Source organism: Ictidomys tridecemlineatus, chromosome 14, assembly GCF_052094955.1.
Source record: "Ictidomys tridecemlineatus isolate mIctTri1 chromosome 14, mIctTri1.hap1, whole genome shotgun sequence".
NCBI lineage: Eukaryota > Metazoa > Chordata > Mammalia > Rodentia > Sciuridae > Ictidomys > Ictidomys tridecemlineatus.
The window spans coordinates 15,450,389-15,474,626 of record NC_135490.1 but is presented as its reverse complement, the minus strand read 5'-3'; the positions used below and the strand labels follow the sequence as shown (position 1 = coordinate 15,474,626).

The window sequence follows — 24,238 nt, the reverse complement described above, 5'->3', positions numbered from 1 at the left end:
GTTTATGGTAATTTGTTGCAGCAGCCCTGAGAAGCTAATGCAGTTCCTTTAGTACACCTTCTCAGAGATGTTTCCTCACGCGATCTTAGTTATAAAATAAGGAAGCAGCAACCACTTTAGTGAGCCTTTCTGAACAATGAGACATCATTTGATTCTGCATCCTTCATCTACACCCAGCCTACCTGTTAGGCAGAATAGTGGAACTGACATCCATCCCGACTCCTAGCCCCCGAGGATGCATGGGAAAAGCAACTTTGCCTCTGTGGCCTTAAGATGGGAGATTACCTGGGTTCATTCCAGCGATCCCAACAGGCAGAGTCAGAGGGAGATGTGGCATAGAATAATGGCCAGAGAGATGTGAGTTTGCTGGTTTTGAGGGTGGACAAAGGGGTCAAGGAACTCAGACAGCTTCTAGAAGATTAAAAAAGCAAGGAATCAGGTTCCCCTTCAGGTCTCCAGAAGGAACACAGCTCTGCTGAAACCTTGGTTTTAGGCTAATGTCAGATTTCCAGCCCACAGAAATGTAAGATGATAAATTTGTGTTGTTTTAAACCACTGTATTTAACATAATTTGTTCCATGGTCATAGAAGGCTAATATAATCTGGTATAATTTAATAATGAAAAAATGAAACAATAAGTACAAAGCACTTATTTAAATGCCTAACATATATTAGATATTTAGTTAGCTCACTTTTCTCCCTTAACATTTTAAACTTTTAAATTTAGGCAGTGAGGAGAGGATCCCAAGATTAAATGACTTGCTCATTCCTTTAAAAAGTATTTTAAAGCTAGCCACCGTGGCTACAAAATACTTTTTAAAGTATTACAAGCTGTAATTCCAGATACTTAGGAGGCTGAGGCAGGAGGATCACACATTTGAGGCCAACCTGAGCAATTTAGTGACAACCTATTTCAAAATAAAATAAAAAGGACTGGGAATGTAGCACAGTGGTGGAGCACCCCTGGGCACAATCTCCAGTACTGAAAAAAAAAAAAAAGTATTTTGAGTCCCTGTTATGTGCTAGGCCTTGAGTTGACAGTGTTGGAGTAAAAACAATTACTGCTTTCATTAACTTTATGGCTGGGGAGGCAGCGAGATTCTCCATGTGACAGGTTTCAAACGACATAAATGCTCCTTAGAAAGGAATAGATTTTTCATCCAAAACATACCCTATTTCTTGAGGACTTGGGCACTGCCAGGGGGTCCAGGGTGGCCTTACTGAAGACCTAAGCTTGAGATGATGACCAGAGGACCACCGGGGCCAGCGGTTCCACTCCAGTGTGAGAAAAGGCTTTGGAGGAACCATGCAGAGGGGGAGGAGAACATTGGATTAGGCGGGAGGAGGGCGAGACCAGACACAACGGGGTCTGGGGACGACTTGACATGTTTTAGCCCTTTTTTAAAAAGAATAATTGGAAATTGTCAGTGATTTTTGAGCAAAGGATTGGCCTGATGGGATCTGTATTTTGAACTTCTTTTCCCCCTTCATTTTTGCAGTGGTGGGGGTCGAAGGTGGGGTCTCACACATCCTAGGCAAGCATCTTACCACTGAGCTCCTTCCCCAGGCCCCCGATTTATATTCTGAAAGGAACTGAACTTTCCTGGATCACAGTTGGTTGGTGCATGGACAAGGCAGCAGGCCCAAATTCCTAAGTCTGAGTCCTTGGGGAGAGGGAGGCCAGCAGCCTGAAGAGGAGCCTTTGGAGGAGGAGCTGATGGGGGATGGGGGAGATGAGCTGGTTGGAGCTGCTCAGGTGGCAGTGGTGGACGAGGCTGATGTTATACATGAGAATAAAGCACGTTCAATCTGACTCAGAGTTCACAAAGCTTTTTCTGCATTTTACATTCATTTCACAACACTCCTGAGAAGCAAACAATGCGAGTATTAGCATTTCTTTTGTACAGATGAAGAGACAGATGTTCAAAGAGATTACATGATTCGCCTCCAAATCACAGACCTGGGTGTCCTTGCTTCCACCTATCTGCTTCAGTTCCCACTCATCAAAACTTTGACATATTTAAAACAGAGCTCACCGCCTAGCCGAGACCATCTCCTTCAGAGGAGAACTCTGATGAGGAATCCAGGCTCCAGCTTTGAGTCATCTGATACATTTCCAAAACGCAATTCTGGTTCCTCACTGAGGATTTACAAGTTTCAACTACCGTTTTTTAACTGTAATATCTAAGGAATGTTGTCTGCAGCATTCCAATGTCGTGCAAGACCTAAAACCTATCGTAAAAAATCTCCAGTTTCAGTTGAACTTAGTGATGACATAACCGTGGCAGGATTTAAAGAGTCATCAGTCTTCCAGGATTATTAAAAAATCTTCAAGGAAAATCAGCCATGGATTTACTAAAGTAGTCTGGTTAGATTTTTGATAAATTTTCCCATGACAGATCATCCCTGGAAATGATCATCGTTGGCCCAGATCCTAATAAAATACTGCAGACCTGAATCTGAAAGTCCTGTGGAGTGTGGGCAAAAGTTAGATTCAACCCAAACATCGGAGCACACTCAGCACTGCGGAAGCTTTTGTGGAAGAGTCGGTCACTTAGAGTCTGCAGTGCTTTTAGTTAACCTTGGCTCCTTATATTTGTACGGAGGCAGAAGAGTCCACTGAATTTCTGCATTTCCATTACCAGTGTTGTCCAGCTCTGTTCTGATCATCTCATGAAAGGATGGGGGCAGACCTGGAGTCAGGGCCCTCTTTGGCCCATATAGAGCTTGGGGTAAACCCCACAGTTTCTTCTTCTCTGTCCTTCCTCTTTACCCACGGATATTTTGAGGGGGATGGCATGAGGTTAAAAGGACACGGGGAGGCTGGTTGGAGCAGTAGTGGCTAGGGTGAGGAATTGGGCCTTTTAAATACCTGTAGCTCTGCACAGCTCTCAAAAGACAGATATTCATTGGTTCATCTCATGCTGGTCATAGGAAGTGTGAAATGGATATTTTGGTCTCGATTCGGGGAATCAAGGACAGGGCAAGCCCAAGGTGGGGATGGAGGTAGGACTGCCCCCTTCCTTCCAGTGTCCACTTCCTTGTCTGCCAGGGCAGGACACTCACGTCTGTGTCTGAGTGGTCACACTGCCACTGCAGGGATCAGTTTAGATTTGGGCCTTTTTTTTTTTTTTCATCTCTTAGTCCAAGGTGTTCACTGCTTTAAATTAAGCAGAACTTTCTCAATAGCAAGTCGTAGAGAAAGGGAAAGAAGAAGGCGGGAGGAAGCCATGGAGGAGTAGACAGGATTAAGTCTAGCTGCCTGGAGCCGACGGCCAGGCAGATCCACACGGACGGTGGGAGGTGTTTTCTCAGGCCACCCCCTTGCTGGTCAGTTTCTCCCTGCATGTGCCTTGAGTCTTGAGCACAGCCTCCATGTCTGTCTCTAGGGTGAGAGACCGAGTACACGCTGCAGCGTTTGTTACTGGGGCTAGCGGGGCAAGTCTGAGAACCTTCTGGAGCCTGTTTTCTCATCCACTGAAATGGAAAATTAAAATGGAAAATTAAAAATACCTGCCTTGTTTACCTCATGGGTTTTTGGGTAAAAATCACAAGAGGCAATGCATTTGGAAATGTTCTGAAAACTATAAGTCCCAGTACAAATTGGAAGAGTTGTTTTAACCTGGAACTCTGGAAGGTGGGCCTCTGCTGCCTTCAGTCTGTTCTCAGGGGTGAATACTTCACCACCTTGCACCGTCAGGCTGCTGTGGCAGAATCAGTCATTCCCCCAGAGAATGTTGAGGGTCCATACGGGGCAATGACAGGTGTTATGGAGGGAGGCGTCAGACAAGGACTTCATCCTTAGGAGTTCAGCCCTCTGGGGAGAAGAGAAGCAGAAGCATTGACTGAGGCAGGGTTTAACCAGGTTCCAGGTGGGGATTGGGCCGCTGGTTAGGGAGGGCAGGATTGGAGAGGGGTGGGCATGCCAGAAAGAGACACCTGGGGGAAAGAATCTTTAGTCCTGGAGAGCAATCTGTTAGTGGCAAAAGTGCAGAAATTATCCTAAATTCTCCCTTAGGATGATCCAGGATAATCCCATTTTTAAGATCCATAGCTTGTAATTATCATATGCAAAATTCCTTTTTCCACGTAAGATAACATGTTCACAGGTTCTGAGGACTCAGGCATGGATATCTTCGGGGGTCTTTCTGCCTACTGTACCCCTGTAGCAATAGGCAGGGGTACAGTACAGGCTTGCCATCTCTTATCCAAAACCTCTGGGCCAAGCTGTGCTTCAGATTTCAAATGATTTCAAATTTTATAAAAGAAATGCTGTGCCTCTACTAGAAAAGTCCTCCCTCCATTTGAGTAGTATATTTTCAGAGCTTTTGAGTTTCAGAATGTCAATAAAGGATTTTTTTTTCTTTTTTTGAGTTAGTGGAATGTCACGAGAGTAAGATTAAGTATAGTCACAAGAGCTCTATTTTCTTCCTGACTCTGTCTCTGCAGGGCTTTATTTTTCTCATTTACAAAATTACAGATTTTTAAGATGTGTATGAGCCACAGAGAACCAGTCCAGGAACTCTGAATGCCCTGACCCCAGGCAGACATCACTGATTGATCACAGCACTCTTCATCAGGAGCCAGGTGTGGGCTCACATCTCTGTCAGCAGAGTGCTCCAGGCAGCCATACAGAGTCCCAAGAGCTCACTGTTGAGGTGGATCTGACGGCTGAGATGATTTCCTCCTCAGTTTCCTTCCTACACTGAACATTCATATCCTAAACCAACACTCATGCTTGCAGAAGAAGAATATTATCTCCTAGACCACTGGCTGTTAAGCAGGGTTTCTGTCCAATTTCAATGGACAAACCACACCATGAGGTCTAGTCTTGCATATTCAAGCAGCAGTTAGGCAGGGAGGCATCGGGCAAGGATGATACATTCTTTTTAAGAAAGTCTTTTGACAAGACCTTTTTAAAAAAGTGTTTCTGGGAATGGAGCCCAAATGTTGTATTGTTTGGTCAAGAGGCTATCCGGTCCAGAGCTTCTTTTTGCCACAGCACCCCCATCATCCAACTCAAAAACTGTCTCTTTTAGCTCTTTTGGAACATAGCTAATTTTCTTCTATGGGGGTTCTGAGAAGCTCTTTGATCTCTGCTATGAGATTGAGAAAACTCAAGGTCCAGGCTCAGGGTTCCTTTCCACATACTTAAGATAATCTTGTCAAAAGACTTTTTTAAAAAAGAATGTATTTATGTTGGTTTAAAATTTTAATTTGACTAAATAAACATCCAAAATGAAGGCGGCCCAATTAAGTACCAGCTACCTGGAAGTCACGCTCCTAGCACATTAGGAGACGCGTAGTCTGGGAATGGCAGTTTCCGTGCTTTTAAGCAGCACTGTGACTTGGGGCAGCATGCTGCAAGGGACCTCTTCCCTCTACAAAACAAAATTCCCATATTAAATTTAGCAGTACTGTTTCTTTATAAAGGAGGCTGAAAACATTTCTGAATATGAGAATGCTTGCCCAGTCTCAGCTGATGGAAACAGCAAGAATTGTCCCCTGAAGTCCTTCAATTAAAAGATGCTGTTTTATCTTGATCCCAGGCTTGGTCTTTCTCATTTCTCAGATGATGAGTTGGAGGCAAAAAGGAGGCTGGCTGGTTTGTCTACGTTGAGGAGGATGTGGACATTACACCTCCATTGGAACCAAGTGTGTGGGTTTTTTTTTTTTCTGCAGAGCCATTATCCTCTATGAAATACACATCTCGTCCTTGTTTTTGGCAGGGGTGATGCAGCTCAGAAGTCTTGGAAATGATGCTCTGCTTCCTATTCAGTGAGAGTGCTGTTGTTCTGGGTGGGCCACAGTGTACAGTGTTCCTGGGTGCCTGTCACTGAACCGGAGGTGGCAGTCAGTTGCAGGATTCAGTTAGCATCTAGCAAAGTTCTGAGACATGGAGGTTAGGAAGCAGGTCCCATTCCCAGGTGGAGATCGATGTGATGGGAGTTCATGGGATACAGAGAAGATGGCAGGTGTTGCCCCGTGTGAGCAGAATCACCCTGCCTGGAGGAGTTGGTTGGAACCAGGAGCACCCTGCAGCTGTGGGGAGGTCCTTAGGGACCCTCCGTGTGTGCATAGTCTGAATGTACCCAGTGTTTCTCTCCCTCTCCTGAAAGAGAAGTGCGGAGTGTGGCTGGAGAATGGCAGAGAATGCTAATTCAAAGATAAGCCCCTTTGTGTTTCTCTCCTTGTATGTAATTTGTAGTCCAGGAACTCATTAATCAGGAGACCCACTGTCCTTGCCCCTGAAGGGGACCTTGAATAAAACTGTATCTGCTCACTTTTAGATATTTATCTCCAGGGAATTATTCCACTTTTTTTTTTTTTTTTTAACAGAAATGGCCTTCAGAGTCGGCCACACAGCAAAACAGGAGATTAAAAGAGTTGGAACACAAACATCTGGGATTCAAAGCATTACGATAAAAATTAAAAAAAAAGAAAAAGAAAAAAGACCTTGCTCAGCTGGCAGTTAAAAAGCCTTGAGCAAGAGGCTTCTCTGTCTCATCCTCCTTAACTAAATGGAGATGAGACCTCGGCCTCTCCACCCCGACATGCACACCCCTGACACAAACACATGCACACCTTTCCACACTTGCCGAGGCTTGGATACTTGCTTTTAAATCTGCTATTTCACTATAACAGCTAATGATGTCAAAAACACTCTACTAAAATGTGAAGGTTCACGGTAGACCTGGCATTGAGCCGGTGATGGTTTTCACTTATATTTTTAAGTGTTGGAACTCGGCAGTATGTTCCCGTTAGTAGATAGCAGTTAGGGAGCCACCTGGAAAATGATGTTAATAATGAAAATATTCACTTAGTCTTTTTCTTCTTTCAACTTCCCTTCCAAAGCAAAGTTAAGCTTGCTATTTACTTTGAAACCAGCAGTTCCCCCCAAGTTGATTTTAGTTGTTTGCTTTTATAAAAGAGGGATTCAGAAGTGAGATCCTAAAATCAGACCATTTTAGTGAAAGAACAGAAAGGAATATGCCAAGTTGGTTTTTTTTTTTTTTTTTTTTTTTGGTTAGTTATTCATCTCAAAGTGCTGTTTTGTAGCAACCAAAGTTTGAGTTTTATGCAGCTTGGGCTTCATTAAAGGGCGAAAAAAAACTGTGTATGGTGACTAAGCAGAGGCCAGCCTGAAGCCTGGTGTGGAGCAGGGTGGAGATGCCCTGGGTCTGGGTCCAGTGTGCCCTTTGTGGTGTTACTTGGGACCTTTCGACAGACGGACATATTGCCAGTCTCTGGGAGGTGGGGAAGTCAGGTGCACACTTATTAGAAGGAATCCCATAGGAAGCAGAATGAGATGGTTCATTTCTGAAATGCAAGCCAGAATTTTAAGGGTTGAGTCAGTTGTAAAGGAAGAAGGGGTCTAATCCCCCCCACCCCACCCCCTACCCCCGCAAACTAGTGACTGATTCCTTTGATATAGATTCCCTTCCGGTCAGTGTACATGAAGGAAGCATCTCAGTATTGTTTTTATGAGAGATAAAATATTGGGTATTCCAGGTAAGAACATACAAGGAATAATTGTGCTTATCTTATTCATTCAAGAGTAGAGCCATAATCAGACTTACATAATTACTTGAGTAGCTTCCATGTCACTGTAATAGAATTTCATGGTAGCTTATAGAATAAAATTTTAAGTAAGATAGAATCACCAAATGCTAGCAGTTTAAAAGCCATTTAATCTGTTGGGCCTTTTTAAAAACAAACAAATAAGAAAGGATCTTAAATAAAAAGCTTAATAACAAGTAAATTAGAAGAGAGAAAACCAGATTTCTGGTCTTGAGGATTGTACATGATAAAACTGGGAACTCAGCTTTGTTTGGATATCAACTTCCCGACACACAGCTACATGGGGAGTGATATTTGCAAAGACTCACCTGTCCAATGAGTGATGCCAAGTGATATTTGCAGTGATTCACTTGTCTACCTCATTAGAAGCAACGTGCGGGGAACAAAGATAAGGAATCCTGAGTCAGGAGACTCTTGAGGTCAAGTTGAACTTTTAGAGGTCATTCATTCAACTCTCTGGGGCTGTTTCTTGACCTATGAAATGGAGATTATAGTAGCTACATGTCATTGGGCAAATGTGAGAATCAAATGAAATAATATATATGAAAGTATTTTACAAAGTATCATGTATGATATGAATATTATTTTCTATTACTATTTGCTGTTAGGTTCCTTTGTCCCATTGTATCAAGACATCCTGAATCAATCAGGTTTTTAAGACTCGGAATGCTCTCTTAATGATCCTTTATTACTTTTTACTTATGCTTTATAGTTTACAATTCCTTTATTTTCTTGCTTGTCTTTTTTTTCTTTTTTCTTTTTTGGCACTGGGGATTCAACTCAGGGGCATTCAACCACTGAGCCACATCCCCAGCCCTATTTTGTATTTTATTTAGAGACAGAGTCTCACTGACTTGCTGAGTGCCTCAGTGTTGCTGAGGCTGGCTTTGAACTCATGATCCTCCTGCCTCAGCCTCCCAAGCTGCTGGGATTACAGGTGTGAGCCACCATGCCTGGCTATTTTTCTTCTTTTCTATGGATGGGATGTAAGTGGCTTTTCAAACTCTTTGTTTTTGAAATGCTTTGCCTCAACAACTTTTCCCAGCTCTGCATTATTGCATTTTCTGGAGAGGTTGCTGCCTAGTTCTATCATACGTGCACTGCTTTATGGAGCTGTAGGGGAAGGTGCAATAGAAGTGAACAAATGTTCATCTAATATGACAATTTGATGCTCTAATGTGTTGAAATTAAACTCAGTAAAGACAATATATTATTTAAAGGTGTGCCTTTGAATCATGCATCATGTTTGAGTCTGATGTTCTTTTGAGGCAGAGTACCCAGTAGTCTCTGAGCATGGATTTTGCTAGAAACAATATTAGAGAAATGGGGCAAAGATTTCCTCGGGTCTCCATTGTCCTGATTCATGTTTCAGTAACATCACTATAGGGATCACGTACCGTGTTTACAGCAAGAAAATGTATTGTCCCACTTCTCTTCTTGTTAATCGATTTGCCTTAGGAAAATATTCTTCTCTCTCTTTCTGTTGTTACTCTTTGTTACTCTTTATCAAAGCACATCATTATTTTACCTTCCCTTATTTTAGAATAAAAATGCTAGATCCTGGTATACTCAAAAAAAATATAGTCATCATTCAGAAATTTCCTTTTTAATTTAAAATGGTTGGGAAGAGGATGATCTGATTATGTCAATGATCTGGTAAACAAAAGGAGTGAGTTCTAGATCACTGATTTTCAGAGTACTTGAATTCAGGATGTCTTGATTAATAGTAGAACTAGATTGAGTATCTGTTAATCATTGAAATGGCGTTCCATGAATTTCACATGTGTTCATTCATTGAGCAAAAATGTGAGGGCCCCTTTTCTGTTTTCTGTGGATCTGGAGATGGTGAACGAGCTGGCACACTAACTCCACATATGGAGGTTATGATTCTAACCACCATTCTATTAAGAAACATCATGGATTTAAGACATGTAGGAGAATAGGCTGAGTAAAAACTTAGTAGTATTTTTCCAAAAATAAATTCTTGATTTTATCCTGTCAATTCATCATTTTCATCTTTAGTGCAGAAATGAAATGCCAAAATTGTTGTGTTTACTGGAGATTCTGGGTTTAGTTGAAATGAAAGGCACTTGGCATTTGTCTGATTTGCTGAACCCTACTTTGAAACAAAGCAAATATTAATTTAAAAGCCAGAATTAATGTTTTTTTCAATCCAGTTTAAAAAGTGGATATACCTAGGATAATCCTTCTCATAGGACACCTAATCCTGGGGGGATGTACTTCATAACCATGTAATATGGATATTGTCAGCAGCATCCATTTGTTACTCGGTGGTTTGTGTAGATTGATTTGCTGTACTTCCAACAGCATTTTGTAGTGTTTTAAAAAGACTATCTTTTGGCCAGTCTGGGTGGACTGGACTACACTCGCAGATCTAATCTGGATTTTCATTCTGACTTGGTGTCTGCAGTAGGACCATTAGCTTCTGATGTTGTTTGCTTTCAGTTTCTCTATTTTTGGGGAGCTTTGCATAAATATTAATGACGGTGTTTATTTTAAACAGAGCAAATCACGCAGACGGGCTTGCTTCAACTGTGCCTGCGTTTCAGCAGCTGCTGAGGTCTCTTTGAGGTAGAAAATGGGAGGTGACTGCAGAGGCTGACGTGCACGGGAGGGCACACGTGTTCTCCCTGAGAGACCCATGGGAGGAGCAAGCTTTAGGCGTGGAGATGACAGGGACTGCAGTCCTCACCCTCTACCTATGGACAGGCCACCTTAACTCTTGGAATACTATCTCCTCTGATACCTGATCTGAAGGTCAAATGATGTATTAGACCTGAAAGTGCTTGATCAGCCAAAATTATAGAGGTAAAGTAGCTTTGTTCCTTCTTTTCTTTTGTGTAGCAATAACTAATGAGCGTATTCTCTGGAACTCAGCGTCCTAAGGAAGCTTTGGAGAGGGCGTGGGACCCTCTCTGAGAAGGCTCTTCATCCCTCTGGGGATGCTGGGAGTGCTTAGAGGTAGTCTCCCTCTGCTCTTTCCATCATAGGCCATCACTTTTGAGCCTATTAATCTATTTTTTTAATAAAGGAAATTTCTTTTGGATGACACTACTTTTAGTCTATTCCACTGTGCTGGGTGTATTTCCTGGATTTGTAGAAAATGAGATTTAGCAGATGTAACTTTTCTATGCAAGTCGTAAGTTCTTCATGGTATCTTAACACTTTGGAATAATGGCAAATCTTACTTCACCTTGAAGAGCTGAATTTAAATTTTTTTTTTTTTAGTCGTAGGTGAACATTGTGCCTTTATTTAAATTTATTTATTTTTATGTGGTGCTGAGGATCGAACCCAGTGCTTCACATGTGATGGGCAAGCGCTCGACCCCTGAGCCACAACCCCAGCCCAAAGAAGAGTTGCATTTTTAAAAATGTGCTTCTTGGAATATAATAGCTTTAGGGTTTACATTGTGGTTTAGTTGTATAGAAGTACTTACCCCTGGAGTGGTCGTTAAATGAGTCAATTTTAGGCAAAAATTCTTTTATTCAAGAACCGACTTGTGAACTTTGATATGCTGCAAACAGAACCTAAACCTCTAAAGACAGAGAAAGTACGTCAGCTCTGACCACCACACAGACGATGATGATCGCCACAGGGACCACTTAGTCCCCAGCACCATGCCCTCCCTTTGCACTGTCTGGCACCCGTATGGGTACTTAGAGAGGAAGAGAAGGGGACCAGGTCCTGTCAAGGGCACGACCTCTAGACACCCGTGGTCCTTCCTCTAGGCCTCACTTCTTTAAGGGTTCCACCACCTCCCAGTGGTGTCACGTTGGGGACCAAGCCTGTAAGACACGCGTCTTCAGGGACATTTAAGATCCCAAGCAGTAGGTCCGGTTCCTCTGGTTCTGAGAGTGTGGCCCAGCACCTGTGGGAATCATGTCTAATACTTGAGGAAAGCATGGAGGAGGGTCGCCTGCCTCCCAGTTTCCAACATATGGGAAACGGATCCTTTTTGCAGAACAGTGTCCCGTGGATCTTGGATCCATGAGGAAAGGGAGAGCGAGCCCACTTTCCAAACTCACATTCCTTATGGTAGAAATGCATCCAATGATTTTCAAAGTTTCCTGGACTCTTGAATAGACGGACTTACACAAAACCTGTTGGAACAGTTCTAATTTGTTTATAAATAAAGGAAATGGTTGCTGTACTCTTCTACTTTAGGTGCACAGCAGCTGAATATCCTTTTGTAATATTAAAATGAGAAAGAAAATGAGCGGGAATATGGTTAAGTGGTGATTGGGAAACCTATAGATTCATTCTGTTGCCAAGTAATTAGCTTAAGAAAATCTTCCTATTTCATTTTCCTATCACTACAATGTAAACAGAGCCAAAAGGCATAAACCCCGGCACAAGGCAGCTGTGTGATCCTGAGAAAACTACGCAATCCCTCTGAGACTCAGAATCCTCATCTGAAAATTGGGCTCGTGTGGCCCATCCATCAAAGATGTGTGGAGTAAAAATATTACCAGGCCACTCATCAGAACCTGGCCGTCAGAGGCCTTTGTGACTAGTAACTGTTTGTAGAATCAGGATTAATTATTCCACCAATGATGAATGAAAGTCATCTCAGCAGAGAGCTTCAAATGTGCCACCCGTAGCTGCTGTGGCCAGTTTTATCAGATAAGGTAACTAAAATTTTGAAACAAATAGACCCAAAATGCAATGGACAAAACAAAATGGGAAGTTTCTTTTCTCTGTTACAACCGTCTGGGCTGCATGTTCTGGCTCAGGAGGGCTCAGCTCCACACAGTCATTCAGGGCCTCAGCCTCCGGGGGCTCTGCGATCTTTAGGGGAAGCATGGCCACTGTTACCATTCTGGCCCAGAGGAGAGGGTAGTAGCCTGGAGGAGTGTGTGAAGAAGATTTTGAGGTCCTGGATGGAAGAGGCAAATGCCAGTTATCACCTGCCTAGAGATCCCTTATTTGCCTGGGGACATCTAACTTCTGGGGCAGTTGGGAAATGCAGTGTGGCTGGGTAGCCATATGCCCAGCTGCTGTGAATACAGAACATGATTAGGAGAGCTGGCAGTCGCTGCCACACGGGTTTATTCCATGGCATGGTAATGACCCTGCAGTACCCTTATGAATATCAGCACTGACCTTTTGATGAAAATTTGCTGACAATTTCTAATCTGTGCCAAAATTTAAGAATGAATCCTCAGAAACAAGTCATGTAAGTCACAGTCATATGGCTTGGGGGGGGGGTGGCTGTTTGGGGCTATACAGAGCATGGAGCTACTCATGCTGGGTCTTGGCTTGGGCTCTGCACTCAGGCCAGGGACAGGAACAGGGCCATGAGGTCTTAAGAGCAGTCTACTGTGATTTGTCAGCTCACTCACAGTGCCAGAGGGGTCAGCACATGGTGGGCAGGAAAGATGCTGGGGAATTCCAGCAATGGGTCTGGAAAGTTGCCTATTGGGAAATCCATCTAGAGCCCCAGAAACCTAGATACTGGATAACCAGGGCAGGGAAGTGCGGTGGCATGTGAGCCAGGTAGGGCAGTTGGCAGGGCTCCGTGGCAGCAAACTGGTGCTCCCCACACATCTCCGGTCCTGGAGGGGCAAGGCATCCTGCAATTCCGTGCCATGGACGAAGGCACTCCTTTTGTCTCAACTAAAGCAGAGGATGGGATACAGAGATGGAGCAAGAAGAGGATTTAAATTACAGAGTAAAGTTTTGTCTAGAAATCATCTCAGGTTCCCCAGGGCCAGATGGGAGCAAGACACACCAAACTATCAGCTTCTGGCTCATGGGCAATCATTCATTTCTACGCCCTATAAGGGGCGGATGCTAAGGGAGGCCTCCTGTGCTAGGTGCTAGTCAAGATTGGCCTCAGAAACTCAGCTGCCACTGGAAGGGAAACTGGTATCAGGTTGGGGGCTGTATTAGTGAACAATGACACCAGGGACACATTGACAGATTAGCTTCTGAAATTGCATTGCAGCTCTAAATGCTATAAAAATGTATTTCCTTTAATTTTTAGTCATCCTGCAGTTCATCAAGAAATATTCAGCAAATGTTGGCAGATTCTATCAATCGTATGAAGGCATATGGATTCTACCAGGTAAAAGACTTACATTCTGTCTTCAGGGAGCTCAGCGCATAGCCATTTCCACTAATGTTTCACAAATTAGTTAATTAGTCTCATGCAGGAGTGAAATTAAGCAACAGAATGCGAAATCTGTCTTGAAAGCTGCACACACAGCTATTCATCTTTCCCCCGTTTAATCCTGAATTGGGAACGTGTTGAATGTCATGAAAGAACAGATGCCAAGACGTATCTGCTGAACCAGTCACGGATGAGCCAAGGCAGAGGCGATATCTCCTGGGCTGCTGCGAACACAGGAGGGTGGGAGGGGGGAGACAGATTTCAGAGCGTGATAAATGGCGCGCCACCCTTGGCAGCAGCAGTGAATTCCAGTGCAGTCACTGGTGTGCTCCTTCTTTCTGTGAGCCTGGCTCTGGAGGAAGAGCAGAGTCTTGTGCTGTCCCTGTTCACTGAGCCAGGAACCCCCGCAGGCACTAGATCACTCCCCATCCGTCCAGCGACATTCTCCCTCCAAACCAACTCCAGGTTGCCCATCACGCTTCATTGGGAACAGATCATACATTGCTCAAAATAAATGAATACATTGCTCAAAATAAATGAGGCGTAGATTGGCACTTGGAAACTAAAGTAGAATTTGACCCACAGATAGTCTGAAAAAGCAGGGTAAGATACCAGTCTATGAAGGAAAATACCAAATTGCCCAGGCCTGACAGATTGGGCTGTGGAGGAGGCTGCCCAGGTCTATGTTCCTAGGGACTGTGTGATCAGTTCCCTGATCCCTCTACAGGACAGGCATGAACTTGGAGAGCTCAAAGTTTTGAGACTTCAAGAAGTTGTGATGAGGGGCTGGGGTTGTGGCTCAGTGGAAGAGCGCTTGCCTACCATGTGTGAGGCACTGGGTTCGATTCTCAGCACTGCACATAAATAAATGAATAAAATAAAGGTCTATTGATGTCTAAAAAAAGTTGTGATGAGTTTTTGGAATTCTGATCCCTGCATGCATAACAATGAAGTAATTCAATTGGCGCTCTGCATCCATGGGTTCTGCACTTGTGGATTCAACCAACTATGCATCAGAAATATTTGGGAAAAAAATTGCATCTTTGTTGAACATATACAGACTGATTTTTTTTCCTCACTATTCCTTAAATAATGCATTATAGCAACTGTTGACATTGCATTAGATATTGTGAGAAGTGGTTTAAAGTGTACAGGAGCATGTGTGTAGTTATATGCGAATACTAGGCTATTTTATATAAGGGACTTAAGTATCCAGAGATATTGGTATTCCCTGGGAGTTCTGGCATCAGTCCCTAAGGGAACTGACAGATGACTCTGTGCACCCTTGACCAAAACAGCTGCAGTAAAGAAGTTTTCAGTAGCACTGCCCAGATGACATTACATCATCTTAAAGGATGACAGTTGAGAAAGGCAAAGAATCCTTGTATTCATTCAACATTTATTGAGTGCTTACTGTGTGCTAGGCACTGGTGTGGAAATTGGGGACGAATTCTATGAACACATTAGATAAAATCCTTGCCCTTGGGGAACTTGCATTTTGAATGGAGGACACACATGTTGAATTGTTGATGTCAGGTCACCCTGTGGGTAAGGAAATACCGCAGGATGCAGTCCCTGAGAGATGCTGGTGGGGTCAAGCTGTTATTTTTGCGAGGAGGTCAGAGAAGGTGGCACTGGAGCTGAGACCTGAAGGAACAAGGGAGGGCTCCATGTGGGGTGAGTGTCTGGGGAAAGCGTATTCGGGGCAGAGGGAGCCGCAGGGATGAGGCACTGAGGTCACACTGCACTTGACCTGGCTAAGGAGTGGCAGAGAACTGGAGAGAAAGTGAGCAGGCCTACTTCCCAAGTTTCTCTGGAACAACGGTCATGAATGGCAGCGTCCTGCTGTTAGAGTAACTCAGATGAGTTTTGAAGTCTTCTGGCTGCTTTGAAGAAATAGGTCAGGGCCAGACCTTATCTACTGTTAGTCTGTGAACTGAGTCATTTTGTCTCCTTCCCCGCTGGGCCTGTGTTAAGTGTGGTGCAGGTTAGAAAGGAGACTGACGAAACACAGCATCTCTGTCACCTGAGTGTCACCTGTCAACCAAGTGTTACCTGTGCTATTAGTCACTTAATAATTTTCCTTCAGTGTTCTCATGTCCTTGACTTCTTGCTTATCCTAAGCAACAATATCCGTGACAATCCTGATTGGATGTTGGAATCATGTTTCTAGTTACTTAGAAATAAATACATATGCATGTGAAGGAAGAACAGAGCTCTTCACCTTGGGTGTTTTTTTTTTTTTTTCTTTTCCTGTTTGAGTTTGGAAATGGCTGGCAGCACTTATTTATGTATTTCAGTCTTGTAAACAGCTTCAGTTCAGGATGGCAAATTTTAACAGTCATTTCAAACATCAAAAGCGGTTCCTTGGTTTTTATAATGCATGTATTGGCAAACAAAAGGAGCTTAGCTCGAGGCAGGGAAATAATGTAAGAAAATAAAACAGAAGATGGACAACTTTAGTTACATCTGAAGTGCAGTTTATGAATTGTCACTACATTAACGGTGCTTTATGACTTCCCAGAGTGATCAAAAACAAGTTTCTCAACATCAAGGTTTATGTATATTTTAGTTGTGGAGCAAGAATTTTGCAGCAAGGAGATCTTTTTTTTTTTTTTCTAGAATCCACCCCTTGTGATGGAGAAGGAAGCTGGGGAACAGGAGGAGGGAACGGTCCTCTCTGGCCTGTTCAGCCTGCTTTATTACTTAGTTAACTGAGGCTTCCTTAGTTCACCAAAGTTGTAAATTCAGTTGTATTATGAGCACTCAGAAGGCCGCATCCAGATAATCAAAATTAAAAAAAAAAATACTTCCTAGGTCTTAGTGATTTGGTTTGTTCATTTCTCTTTAGTTTAAAATGAATTCCCTTGATGACACATCAGGCCTCGGAATAGCGTGCTTAAAAATGGTGAAGAGAGTAAATTTGTCATGTGTGTTTTATCACAATGAAAAAAAATGAATCCCCTTTTTAGAGGAATACTGACATTTATTTTGCATTTTCCCTTCTCCAAGGATGCTTTTAAAAGCATCTGTCTGTTTTTTAAACAACAACTAAAATGTTCCTAAAATCACATTTTGGAACGTGGTTTAAGACCTAGTGAGGTTGCTCCGGGAATGTGCAGTTATTCTGTGGAAACTGTCAGCTACTGTGAAGTGGTGTTTACTGTGGTTTCCATGAAATAGTGTGTTTGTTTTAGGGAAATATATTTGGAGCAACTAAGTGCTATGCCTGAGAGAAAAGACTGTTTATTGAAAGTGTGTGTGTGTGTCTGTCTGTCTCTCTCTCTCTCTCTCTCTCTCTCTCTCTCTCTCTCTCACTGGGGATTGAACACAGTGGTGCTGTAGTACTGAGCTACATCCCCAGCCCTTTTTATTTTTATTTTTTAAATTTTGAGACAGTCTTGCCGAATGGCCCAGACTGGTCTCAAACTTGGGATTCTCCTGCCTTAGTCTCTCCAATAGCTGGGATTATTGGCATGCACTACCATGCTCAGCTTACTGAGTTTTTATGTGTTGTACATTGGACTGCGCAGGCACTTTAAAAAGTTTAACCCTCATCACTGAACACAGTGGTGTGTGCCTGTCATCCCAGAGACTCGGGAGGCTGAGGTGGGAGGATAGTAAGTTGGAGGCCAGCCTAGACAGCTTAGTGAGATCCTGTCTCAAAATTTAAAAAGGGCTGGGGCTGAAGTTCAGTAGTAGGGTGCTCCTGGGTTCAATCCCCAGTCCCCCCAAATAAATAAATAAATAAATTTAACCTTTACTGTCACTCTGTTTTCTCCTTTTTGTTTTGGGGAAAGAGCCTTTGAGAGTTCAGTGACTTGCTCTGGAATTCCACAACCAGGTAGCACCTATGCCTGCTGCACGTACTGCGTATAGCAAATCGCCTCCCTCGTGGGCCAGAGAGGGTTCAACAGAAGTCAGGTGCCTACTGCCCTCTCCCCACAGAGTCTGTTGGATTTGTTCACCGATGCTTGTGTCTGTTTCTTTAAACAGAAGAAAGAATTGGTAAAGGAAAAACAAGACGAAGAAATAAAACAAGTGGAGGAAGACAAAACCAAGCAGATTTATAAGAACTGGAAAGAAGATTCCGAGTGGCAGGCCTCCCGTGAGTAGCCAGGCCCTGGGAGCTGCTTTGAGTCCCTCAGCTGCATCTTTCACCTAGTAAAACTCTGAGTCCAGGAAGCACTGAAAGTGGGTGGTTGAGAGATGTCGTCAGGCTAAATTGTTACTCAAATGTCATTCCTAAGCCATGACTCAAAGACCTAGGAGAGCTACTTCTGAATTGCAGAATGATTTTTCAATTCTTCTTTATACCATCAAAGTGATGAGCTCTCTTGATGATGGGATGGCATGAAGCTATGACAAATGTGCTTTGGAAGAGTGTCTAATGACCTCTTCAGCTCAGAGAAGGAAAAAACATAAAATAGTGTGAAAAATATCACTACTTTAGAAAGTCTAAGTCACGAAGGAAAAAACTATAAGGTATTAACATATTAATATTAGTTTTCTTGAGGAGGGGGGATTTAAGGTTATTTAATTTTCACTTTTTTTGTAGGTTTTTTTTTAACTATACATTTTCAACAGTGAATGCATTTTAAAAAATCTCATCTTGCCTGGCACAGTGGTGCACACTTGTAACTCCAGAGACTCTGAAGGCTGAGGCAGTAGGATTGCAAATTTGAGGCCAGCCTCCGCAATTTAGCAAGGCCCTAAGCAACTTTGAGACTCTATCTCAAAATAAAAAAGTAAAAAGGGCTGGGGATTAAGTGGTTAAGCACCCCTAGGTTCAATCTCCAGTACCAAAAAAAAGCTTTATTCTTTTTATTGACCCATAACAAGTGTTCTTATGGGGTATAGTGTGATGTTGCAATGTAACATAACTTTGTAATCTAAAGAACACAGAATAACAGGCTTGATATATTAGTATCCCTCTCATCCAACTCTGACCCCCTTTTGAGCTGGCACTGCCAGAGATAAGCCCATGGGGAGAAAAATAGCCAATGCAAATGAAGGCCAAGCAGCGGATGCTCAAGGATGAGGATGAGGGAATTCATGTCGGAGAAAGGATCAGGGTTTCCGTCTGACATGCACAAAGAAGTCTAAACAGCCAGATCATCCCTTGAGGCAGGCTGAGCAGAACAAGAGTGGCAGTATTGGCAAGGTGTTGGGAATCCTAAACTGGTCTGCAGTCCCATTACAACAAATGCCATTAAAATGATAATTTTTGTGAAGAGAAAATATTTGCAAGATCCAGCCAGTAACCACCTTCTGCTGGGCCCTGAAATCCTAGTATAATGAAATATTTTTGATATCTCTTTGAAGTCAACTATAATAGGATTTGACCAATAAAGCCTGAAGTGTAAATATACTCAATAAAAATTATTCTTTCATCTCACGTTAGAGTCTTTAACTTTATGTGGCTGAAACAAAACACTCTCTTTTACAAATAATATTAAAAGACAGTATTGGGGTACTTTGACATGTTCTAACATGTTCTACAATTATCCAGAATGTACGTGTGTGTGTGTGTGTGTGTGTGTGTGTATGTGTGTGTGTACACATGGACACACAGCAGTTGTCCTTCAGTATCAGCAGGGGATTGGTTCCAGGACCCCTGGAGAGACCAAAATCTGAGGATGCTCCAGTTCCTTATATTAAATGGTGCACTATTTGCATACGGGCACCTCCTCCTGTATACTTTCAATCTTTCCTAGATTACTTATAACCCCCAAGGGTATTTCTGTCAGGCCAGGCCACATGTGGTTCAGTTCCGGGCAGGCTCTGAGCATGACTTGTGGCAAGCTGTGCTGTTCCTTGCCTTGTCTGTGGCCATATGCCCCCAGGGTCCTGCCTCCCTGGTCTCCGTTGAGGCTCATCACCTGGTCTTGCCAACTCCACCTCTTTCTTAGCCCTCCCTGCTCCCCAGTGAAAATCCCCCAGCTCCCAGATGAAGAGAGGGAGTGAGCGCTGGGCTAGCCCTAGGAGCTGGGCAAGGGGCATCCCTGTGACTGTCTCTCAGTAGAACCAGGTGACTAGCTGCCCAGACCCTGCTCTGTGCACCGTGATGCACCGTCTCCTCCTGTCTCCGTGGGCTGACGTGGGCCTTTCTCAAACCTCATTCTTTTTCTAGTGAGAAAATCCAAAGCAGCTGATGAGAAGAGACGCTCCTTGGCTAAACAGGCGCGGGAAGACTACAAGAGGTTATCCCTGGCAGCCCAGAGAGGAAGAAGCGCTGAGGGACTGAGTGCTCCACAGAAACCCAGAAGGCCCCCCCTTCCACCCAAGCCTCAGTTCCTACCCCCAGCGGGACACCCCCCAAAGGCTCTTGGGTAAGAACCAGCAGGGGCTCTAGGCGCAGCCTTGGGATGGGTTAATCAAAGCTCAGTCATGTGATGGGCGTGGGCGTGGGCCTGGGAGACTGGCTGGAGGCTGGTGGACTCAGCCTCCCCTCTAGCCCTGCTTCCTGACCCTGAGTCATCCCTCTCTTATCCATGAAATGACCCAGTAGTTACGATTCCTAGAGCCAAGTCTGTGATGAGGATGGCTGGGAGCTAGAGGACTCCCTGAGCCCCGCCCAGCAGTGCAGGATGCTCAGGATGCCTCTAGTGATAAAAGGACAGTGAAGCAGGACCCTGCGGGCTGGTGGACTTCGATGTCATCACCACCGCTAAGTTTCCACCGCTGGGGACTCGGGATGGAGAGCAGTTCTCCTTCTGAGATCCCTGGCTGATTTCATACTTTGAGAATTTGCACATGCTCCTTTTTTTGAATAAACACTTTATTTGGTAACAATGAAAACTTTGCCTCCTAGGCTATGGGGGCAGTAGGAAGAACAATTGTTTTGGAAAAACCCTGAAGAAAAAGGCAATGATACCACAGTAGAAGACCTCTCTCCCTCATGTTTACTGATTACAAAATTACTTTTTCCTGGCTATTGACATCATACTATTTTTTGATATTCTCATATTTATTTAATTCTGTGGTGCTGGGGATCAAACTTAGGGCCTCATGCATGGTAGGTAAGCTACACCTCTGGCCCTAATATTCTAATATCTAGGAAGAAAATGTTTAAAGTTAATTATGGATGGAATGAATCAGACTATCTTCAGCCTTGCCTTCTGAAATAAAAGCTAAAAACACTTCTTCGTTAGGAGTGTGGTGAAATGAAGACCAAACAAAGTCTCCCTTGACTTGGAACTGGTCGTTATCATCAAGGATTTTGTTCCTTAACAGGGATGATGACCTCAGAGGAAACACAAAGGTGGACCTTTTCCTCTGCTATAATTACTTCTACTTACTCAACTGAAAAGTTCCATTTTGAGATGTGGGGACCAACACTAAATGACCACGTTCTACAAAATGACAGTTGGAGGAATGATCTTTTTTCCTTATGGACAGCAAAACAAGAGATACATGTCCCCTTAGTTTTGTGATCAGGTTCCCATGTATAGCCCTGTCCACCATGAGGCTTGTCCGTGTGCACACTGGTCACAGAGCCTGGGGCAGGGCTGTCTGTGTGGCTCACTCCTGTGCTCTGGTGTTTTCCAAGGGTGGCATGGGAGAAGGCCTTGTGATGTGTCCCTTCCCTGCAGTATTTTTGGAGCACAGTGCATTTGATTGGCAGCAACGAAGGTGGACTTTCTAAAAGGGCAGTTCTTGTTGTGAGCTGTGCTCAGCTCATTTTTTCCAACTTAAGGTACTGCTTGAGGTGCCTCTTGCGTCAGGCTGGGTGGGGTTGAGCCTGGGGCTCTACACAGTGACCAGAGGTCATCCAGGAGCCAGCCCAGGAGAAGATAGGGCCTGTGTCTTTAGAGTTTTGCTCCATCTTCAAGGATTTTCTGGAGAAAAAGAACCTCACTTAGAAGCTAGTACAAGACTATATCATACAATCTCATGTATGTATGGTGGCTTTCCAGTAAAGTCAAATCTTATAGCATATTTTTTCTAAAACATTCTGAAAATCATGAGGAATAATATATACATGTATAAGCAGATATACATGTATGTATGTATATGTAATACACATCACATGTGACTCAGTAATGCACATTATCATAGAAAGCACGAAGAGCCATAAATTAATTTACATTACAGGAAATTCCGGCGACTCACCCAGATTATTTGTCGTTGTTATTTTTAGGTGAATTCAGCTCAGGATTATTCTGCTATTAAGTAGGATTTTAAAATATATTTATTAATTGCAGCATTGCTTTTTGTATTGGAAACCTGTTTACATACCAGAACTCAAGTCCTGCCACTGAATTTATTTCAAAATGATCCAGTTGTTTATTTCTTCTCCCAAATCTTCAAACCATCTTTTTCCTTTTACTTTGTGTTTTTGAGACTGTCTTTTAGTACAACTAAACCTCTTCAAAATAGGGGAGGGAAGAAAGCCAGTCTGGGAGGTTAGTGGAAACAGAGAAAAAAAAGAGAAAAATCAAATAAAGAAAACATTAGGAAAGAATTTATCTATCACATGTGATTTCTTTTGTTTGCAAGTAAATGCTCTGTGGGAAGATAGTGCTGGAAAATAGTGCTTTTCAACTTTTCAAAAAGTTGAAAAGTATATTTCAACTTTTTAATGGTTATTTTCTGAAATTTTAATTGGGAGTTAATGGTCCTTCTAATTCCCATTAAAAATGAATTTAAATCTAGGTTTTAACACAGCAGTAGTTCATACCTATGACTTTCCCTTTGGTACTGGAAGGACAGGCGATGGATTTGTGTTCTTCCCTCTGTCTACCCTTGGGGAGTGTATAATGGTGGTACGCAAGGAGTCCAGCTGCTCATTATCTCAGCCCATGTAATTAGATGTTGAGATGTATATAGTTGTGTGTGTGTGTGTGTGTGTGTGTGTGTGTGTGTATACACAGATGGCACACACATGCTGTCCCTCAGTATCTGTGGGAGAGTAGTTTCAGGATTCCACAAGATAACCAAGATGCTTAAGTTTCTTATAGGAAATGGTGCAGTATTTAATATAACCTTGGCACTGAGTCTTGTATACTTTAAATCATCTCTGGGTTACTTATAATACCTAATGTTACTGGATCCTAGCTTAGAAGTCTGACGGTGGGATGGGTGGGTCCCACATCTAGCCACTTGCCCCAAAAAACAAACAGAAAAGGTAATATTAAATTCAGGAAAAGATTGTTTAAGAAGTGCCGAGAAAAATTAGGAAAAGAACTTTAGTCAAGATGTCCATAACTGGAAGGCAAACTGGGATCCAGCGTCTCAGCCCCATCTTTGGAGCACTGACAGGAGTTTTAGGCTTAGAGGAGGAATTGGGTGGGGGGTGGGGAGCTCTGCGTAGTTAAGAGCCCTGGTCAGACTGGTGTGGCTGATTCTGGGGTGGCTCTGGAGAAATCCTTATCACCTGAGGGAGCAGCTTCCACTTTTTGCTCAGAATGTTCATCAGACCTGCTGTCCTGCGGGGCAATTCAGGTCTCATGGGGGGCTGCTCCTGCTCAGGGGTCAGCCTCATCCTCATCTCACCTCAGGGGTGACGTGCTGCCTCCTGCTTCCTGGAAGGTGTAGGACAAGGACTGAGGACTTCAGGGTGACACTCCTGGGGCCAGAAACAGTCTGCCGCACATCTTGCCTCAGCCTTGAACGGGAAGGGCATAGGTTAGGTAAACTCAGGGCTAATCAGCCTCATATTGCCAGCTTTTAGATGAGCCCCTCCTTAAAGGATTAATGCATCTACATGCAGAGCTGAAGAGGGATTGGACCCCAATGTTAAGGTAATAAAGGAGACAGATGCAGAGTGAGGCAGGGATGCTCAGCTTGATCCTGCTTTCCCTCACCGTTGAGCATCTGCACAGGCCTAAGGAGTCAGTGCTTTGCCAGGTGGGTGATGCACACCTGTAATCCCAGCAGCTTGGGAGGGGGAGGCAGGACGATCATGAGTTCAAAGCCAGCCTCAACCACTTAGCGAGGGGTTAAGCAACTCAGTGAGACCCTGTCTCTAAAGAAAATACAAAATAGGGCTGGGGCTGTGGCTTGGTGGTTAAGTACCCCTGGATTCAGTCCCTGGTACAAAAAAAAAAGAATGCTTTTAGCAAAAGCCAGCCTCTCTAGCTTTCTGTTATAGTAATACATACTCACTACATAAATAGTCGCCCTACTGTATTGTTTAAGGAATAAATGACAAAGAACAAAGGTCTGTACCTGTTCATCACAGACATGAGGTTTTTTCTTTCGATATTTTCGATCCTCCACTGATTGAATCCAAGGATGTGGAATATTTGGACACAGAAGGTATAACACACCACACACACGCGCACACACACACACACACACACATAGATATATAAAATATTTTTGAGGATATTATTTTCAAATTAGTTGGCTCTAACTTGGAAACTCTTTTACAAGTAACAGCAATCAGGGCGTGACCAGGACGGCCTCCAGCTCGGCCCAGGAGGACATCATCCGGTGGTTCAAGGAGGAGCAGCTGCCCTGCCGAGCAGGCTACCAGAAAACCTCAGACACCATCGCCCCCTGGTTCCATGGTGAGT

At 43.5% G+C, this 24,238-nt stretch overlaps 1 protein-coding gene across 8 annotated transcripts in view; it reads left to right on the top strand.

Moving 5' to 3' along the window:
• The window catches only part of Sh2d4a (SH2 domain containing 4A), a 61,983-nt gene that overhangs the window by 19,691 nt on the left and 18,054 nt on the right, over positions 1 to 24,238 (top strand). For 5 of the 8 annotated variants that reach the window (XM_078030940.1, XM_040293395.2, XM_005329283.5 and 2 more), the window contains 4 exons: positions 13,590 to 13,670; positions 17,712 to 17,823; positions 19,849 to 20,047; positions 24,096 to 24,232. In XM_078030940.1, coding sequence (XP_077887066.1) covers positions 13,590 to 13,670; positions 17,712 to 17,823; positions 19,849 to 20,047; positions 24,096 to 24,232 — 529 coding nt within the window. The remainder of the gene's footprint in view (positions 1 to 13,589; positions 13,671 to 17,711; positions 17,824 to 19,848; positions 20,048 to 24,095; positions 24,233 to 24,238) is intronic. The other 3 variants (XM_078030941.1, XM_013360320.4, XM_078030942.1) reach the window with 3 other exon arrangements.